Here is a 5,516-nt window from a genome sequence, read left to right as displayed (position 1 = left end):
AGAATAGACAGATGTAGGCTGTGTCAATATTCTGTTGGAAACAATGCCTTCATACAGCGACTTAAACTTTACTCACCTTAGTGGAGAGATAGAGGAAGTGATGTTTATATACGTTTTAAACCTCACTACTGTGCAAGTGTAAATAGGGTTTTAACTGAAACCTTTCAATTAGAGAGGAGTGAAGCAGGGCTGTCTAAGTGCTGCGTTATACATCCTCTAATTAAAAAAAATAAACTGATTAATTTCAGGTTTAAGTGTAGGTCATATGCCCAAAGTTACAGCCATCGCATACGCTGATGACAGCTGACCCCAGAGAGAATCTATGGGGTATTGTCAAGAAGAAGATGAGACACCAGACCCAACAATGCAGACGAGCTGAAGGTCCCTATCAAAGCATCCTGGGCTTCCATAACACCTCAGCAGGGCCACAGTCTCATCGCCTCCGTGCCACGCCGCATTGATGCAGTAATTCATGCAAAAGGAGCCCCGACCAAGTATTGAGTGCAGACTGTATACTGTACATACTTTTCAGTAGGCCAACATTTCTGTATTAAAAATCCTTTTTTTAAATTGGTCTTATGTAATATTCTAATTTTCTGAGATACTGAATTTGGGGTTTTCATTAGCTGTAAGCCATAATCAAAATTAAAAACGCTTGAAATATATCACCCTGTGTAATGAATCTATATAATATAAGAATTTCACTTTTTGAATTGAATTACTGTAATAAATTAACTTTTCGATGATATTCTAATTCATTGAGATGCACCTGTATAGTACATGGAGCTGCAAGGACCGTGCACCAGAGACAACACAACTGCCACCGCATGCTCGTTTTGACTAATAACTGATAATCTGGTCGGTACACAGAAGTGACAAATCAACTAGGGTGCAAGTTTCCAAAAGGTAAACCCCGGCCATCTGATCAGACGCAGTTAGGCAGGTGTTTTTGTTTTGGCACGCACGCTTAAAGTTTCCTCCTGTTTTAAACAAAAATTCAGGCCTTATCTTACACATTGCACCTTTTTTAACATGCTCTGTATATCACACACACAAAGATGACAGGAGTGAGTTTAAACACCTCAAATGCATTTATTATGAAAATGTATAAATGTCAGATTACAAATAGGTGTCTTTATAGTTCTTTGATTATGTTGAATCAGGTGGAAAAGTTAAGGGACAGTGATGTCTCGCTGCTGACTGGGCTCACTGCACAGGTCTAAGAATTCTTCTGCGGTACCTTGGTGATCACCTGACAACACAGACAAGAGACAGTTTAAAGAAGTTAGTTCTTATGTATCTCAGTGTATAATCAGTTATTCTAATGTCTTGGGTTCATTCATGTTTCAGCACCGGAGGTTGCCGCTTGGTTAGCATTAGCTTTGCAGGCAGAGCTACATGCTCCATATTCCAGGAGGTCCTGATTCAGAGCGGTTCATCCAATAAACTTATATTATTAAGTACATTTTTAGCAATTACCGTTTTGACTTCTGTGTAGTTGTCCAGGCCGTACTCTCCGAGCTCTCTTCCGTTGCCGGAAGCCTTGTAACCTCCGAACGGAGCCTGAGCGGCAAACACGTCATAACAGTTGACCCTGCAGGGGAAACACAAACACACGACAACACTCAGTGACAGAAAAAAATACATATCCCCCAGACCGGAGCATTGAGCTGAGGGGAATGAAAAACCCAATGCTGTAAAATGTGTTTTCCTGGGACTGTTCATGTGATTAGCCATGAATATCTGCAGCTCAGAGACTGTTTACACAGTAATGACTTCAGTGTCAACACGCCTACCAGACTGTTCCGGCACGGAGCCCGTTGGTGACATAGCTGGCCTTATCGATGTCCTTAGTAAACACAGCGGCGGCCAGACCGTATTTAGTATCGTTGGCTCTCGTCACCACCTCCTCCAGCGTTTTAAACTTCATGATCTGCATCACTGGACCAAAGATCTGCAAGAGAAAACATGACGGGACAGGAAATCAAAAGACATATGAAGTCATTTCAATCGACGGTTAACATAAGTCACACAAGCAAACCATTTAATCAACATTTCCCCTCTTACAGTGTTCGGAGGATGTTTAACGTATTTACTATTGTTCAAATTAGTCATATTTTATCCATTATTGATGGAGTGAATACGCAATTTCTTCCTAATGGCACTGCAGGTGAAATGTCTTTGACCACTAAATGACATCAGAGCCCGAATAAAAGATATTTTTTAGCCTGAATGAGAAGTCTCGTTCTTATATCTTGTGACACATCCACATTGTCGAAATCAGACTTTACATTTAAAGTCTTTAAGATAACACTAAAGGCCCAAACACACTTAAAGCATCTGATGCACGTTTTCAAGTACACTTATTGTTTTAAATGGCCGAACATGCACCAGATGCCAGTACCAATACTAGTACCATCACCGTTAGCTGCTAGCCGGTGGCTAGCAGCTAACTTGTTGACCGGCAGGCAATCCCGGCTGTATGAGTTGTAGCTGCTGCCGTAGGTAATTATGTGCAATCCAGATCCCCAGATATTTGTATTTCTATGACCAGCACTGAAACGGACTGTGCATAGAGGTCCCTCCAGTCATAGCACCAATCAGCATTCGCCTCTCTGAAGATTGATTTTGTTTCCATTGCAACAACAAACAGGAGAGGGGTCAGATCCTGCCTTACACCAAACTGGAACTAAACCCGAGCTGATAAATATGTATTAGTGTGCATAGAAACCAATGGAAACAACCGCAGAGCTCAAACCCGTTTAACCTGTTAACACTCCAACGGCCCGCGTTAAGTGTAAACCTGTGTTATGTACAGGTAAGGCACTGATGCGACATATCTTTGGAAAGCTAAGATTCTTGTGATTCGATTGATGCAAACCATTTCAACATACAATCACAACAGCAGGTACAATCAACGCCTCTGTCAGACCACCAACAAAAATAATGTAGAACACGTTTTTTAGGGAGTACGTAAATCATATGAAGAAGTCCATTTGTTTTTAGTTGGGCATTCTAAACCTTCCATACTATCCTACCTCCTCCCTGGCAATGGTCATGTTGTCCCGGACGTCTCCGAACACAGTAGGCTGGATGAAGTATCCTCTGTCCGCAGCCACTCCTCCTCCGCACTTCAGCTTGGCTCCCTCTCTCTTCCCGCTGCTGATGTAGCCCAGAATCTTGTTGAACTGCTCCTGATCCACCTGGTCCGGTCATCGCAGAGGGAACAGCATTGAGTGTGTGAGAAAGTACGTACACTAACCCAAGAGCCCGAGCGCCAAGTACAAACACCTGATCATTGTCATATGACCTCAGTGTTTGGCATTAAGATCACAGACTACCTACGCAATTATTACAAATTACTAGGGGTCGCCAGGTAATACTAGTCCAGTGCAAAAAGGGCAACATCCAGTTCTGAAAAGTGAAGCCAATGCTGAAGTGCCTTGAACTTGAATTATTTCTAAGGACCTTTAGGGGGGGGCTCTTCTGATCGTATAGAAGTCTATGAAAAAAATGACTTGATTTATTACCTCAGTAAACATTGTAAAGTTTATGGTCTCAATCTCTAGTGTCAAGTCTTCTTCAATACAGCATGATGTTCATTTTGGGCGGGGCTACCTTGTGATTGACAGGTAAATACCACGGCGTAGTTTGGTCTTGGAGTTGACAACGACAATGTATAACAGTGCGTAACAGTGAGCGAGCGTGTGTGTCACCTGAGGTCCCTGCTCGGTCTTTAAGTCGAAGGGGTTTCCCACCACTCGTCTCCGAGCTCGCTCCACACTGCGCTCCACAAACTCGTCGTAGATGTCTGCTTGGACAAAGGTTCGGGAGGCGGCAGTGCAACACTGGCCTTGGTTGAAAAACAGACCAAAGTGGGCCTGCTCCACTGCATTTTCCACTGAAATGACAAAGACAAGCTTTCACCATGAAAGTCTTCTTGAAAAGTAAACAATACTAAAATACTCCTCCACTTTTATATCAACCGGTGACTTGTAATGCGTTTCAGGATTTGTCCTCTCTTTTATGAGCAATTGATAGCAGGTGGAAAATCCTGGTTACATTTCTCACTTTTCTATATTGATGTAGAAGTGTACTTAAGGGACATTCAGTATACCTGTAGCGGCTAGCGTAGCACTGAAGTGCTAACACTAGTTAATGATGTGCTAACGTTCTCTGCTAATGTTAGCTCCACAGGATTTTACATAGACGCGTAACATTTTAGAAACCTGAATCTCCTTCTAACCTCCCGGGTAATGAGTATCACTATTAAACAATGTTTAACTGTGACTATTTCCAAATCCACAAAACCAGCCTGAAAGGGTAGAACATTTGAAACGATCGCATTAGAGTTTACGAAGCAGATGTTTGTCAGACTTTGGTCAGAGCTGGCTAATGCTACGCTATGATTTGCTGGTCTGTGTTCGAGCGCAGGACTTAGCCACGGGTCAATTGCCCAACAGTGAACCTGCTGTTCTTTGGGTCCCCATCAGAGAGAGACATGTTGCCAGCGAACATTTGTGAGCGTGGCAGTTATATCTCTAAAGCATACAAACACATTGTTTTATGGAATACACACTGTTGGCGTCAGACAGGATGATATTAGGACTCTTTCCTCCCAGCTCCAGTGTGACTTTCTTCAGGTTACTGCTGCCTGACGCCTGCTGGATCAGATGACCGACCTGATGGACACAGATGGGGAAAGAGAGAAGTGGTGACACCTTGGCTTCAGCTGAAAGGATTTCATTGGTGGAGAAGTTGGTGCTATAAAAACTACTACAGTATAAATAATAAATCAAGATATTGTGATACATATTAACATTGTCAAAATTGATAATAGCAAGCAACTCAACATTAACTCAACCCCCCCCCCCCCCCCACCTCCAATTGCCACAGAGTATTTTGCATACTGCTGCCAAAAATGACTAAAGGTGAAGAAACAGAATAGTCCTACCTCTGTGGATCCAGTGAAGGCCAACTTGTCAACATCCATGTGCCCTGCAATGGCAGCGCCAGCTGATGGTCCCATGCCTGACAAGATATTCACAACACCTTCAGGAAAACCCACCTGGAAACAGTGCCAAGTCAACAAAAGCTTGAGAAATGCTGCTTGTTATAAATCGAGTCCATCTAAAAGAGGTAACTTTTGTGTGACTGTGTACAACATTCAAAGCTGGCCCCAGCTCAACGAGGGTTTATGTGATTTAGGTGGCAACCCCAGAGGCTGAAAAGTGATGCCAACGCTGAAGTGCAGTTCACCAAATGGCCACTTGAAGCTGGCTCCAAAAGAGAGTCAATCTCCACACACCCCCCCCTGTTAAACTGCCCAACTTTACAGCAGAAATCAACATGTTTACAGCCGGCTACAAAAAACGGTTGTGGTCTCTATAGTTAACATCATCCTTCATGACAACTGTGCAGGGGGCGAGTTTTTACATAACTCTCTCACACACACATACATACATACATATATATATATATACACACACATATACATATATACATATATATATATA

The 5,516-nt window shown here is 42.8% G+C and overlaps 1 protein-coding gene across 1 annotated transcript; it reads right to left on the bottom strand.

The window, feature by feature from the left end:
• Positions 1 to 1,095: 1,095 nt before the first annotated feature.
• Positions 1,096 to 5,414, bottom strand: LOC116378192 (aldehyde dehydrogenase, mitochondrial-like). Its single transcript, XM_031840014.1, has 7 exons — positions 4,955 to 5,414; positions 4,580 to 4,682; positions 3,717 to 3,901; positions 3,039 to 3,203; positions 1,797 to 1,954; positions 1,480 to 1,594; positions 1,096 to 1,252 (listed from the first exon to the last, which is right to left on the bottom strand). The coding sequence occupies exons 1-7, from the start codon at positions 5,027 to 5,029 to the stop codon at positions 1,220 to 1,222; spliced, it is 834 nt and encodes a 277-aa protein (XP_031695874.1). The 5' UTR covers positions 5,030 to 5,414; the 3' UTR covers positions 1,096 to 1,219.
• Between the last annotated feature and the right edge of the window lie 102 nt (positions 5,415 to 5,516).

This window comes from Anarrhichthys ocellatus, unplaced genomic scaffold (genome assembly GCF_004355925.1).
Source record: "Anarrhichthys ocellatus isolate YVR2014 unplaced genomic scaffold, GSC_Weel_1.0 scaffold2184, whole genome shotgun sequence".
Lineage (NCBI taxonomy): Eukaryota > Metazoa > Chordata > Actinopteri > Perciformes > Anarhichadidae > Anarrhichthys > Anarrhichthys ocellatus.
This window is presented reverse-complemented; position numbering and strand designations above follow the sequence as displayed.

Excerpts from the sequence above, each read along its gene's own strand:
- LOC116378192 (XM_031840014.1), bottom strand. The coding sequence starts at position 5,029 with ATGGGACCATCAGCTGGCGCTGCCATTGCAGGGCACATGGATGTTGAC. Across the intron at positions 4,683-4,954 it reads CCTTCACTGGATCCACAGAG|GTCGGTCATCTGATCCAGCA; the intron begins GTAGGACTATTC and ends TGTGTCCATCAG. Across the intron at positions 3,204-3,716 it reads AGACCGAGCAGGGACCTCAG|GTGGATCAGGAGCAGTTCAA; the intron begins GTGACACACACG and ends TGACCGGACCAG.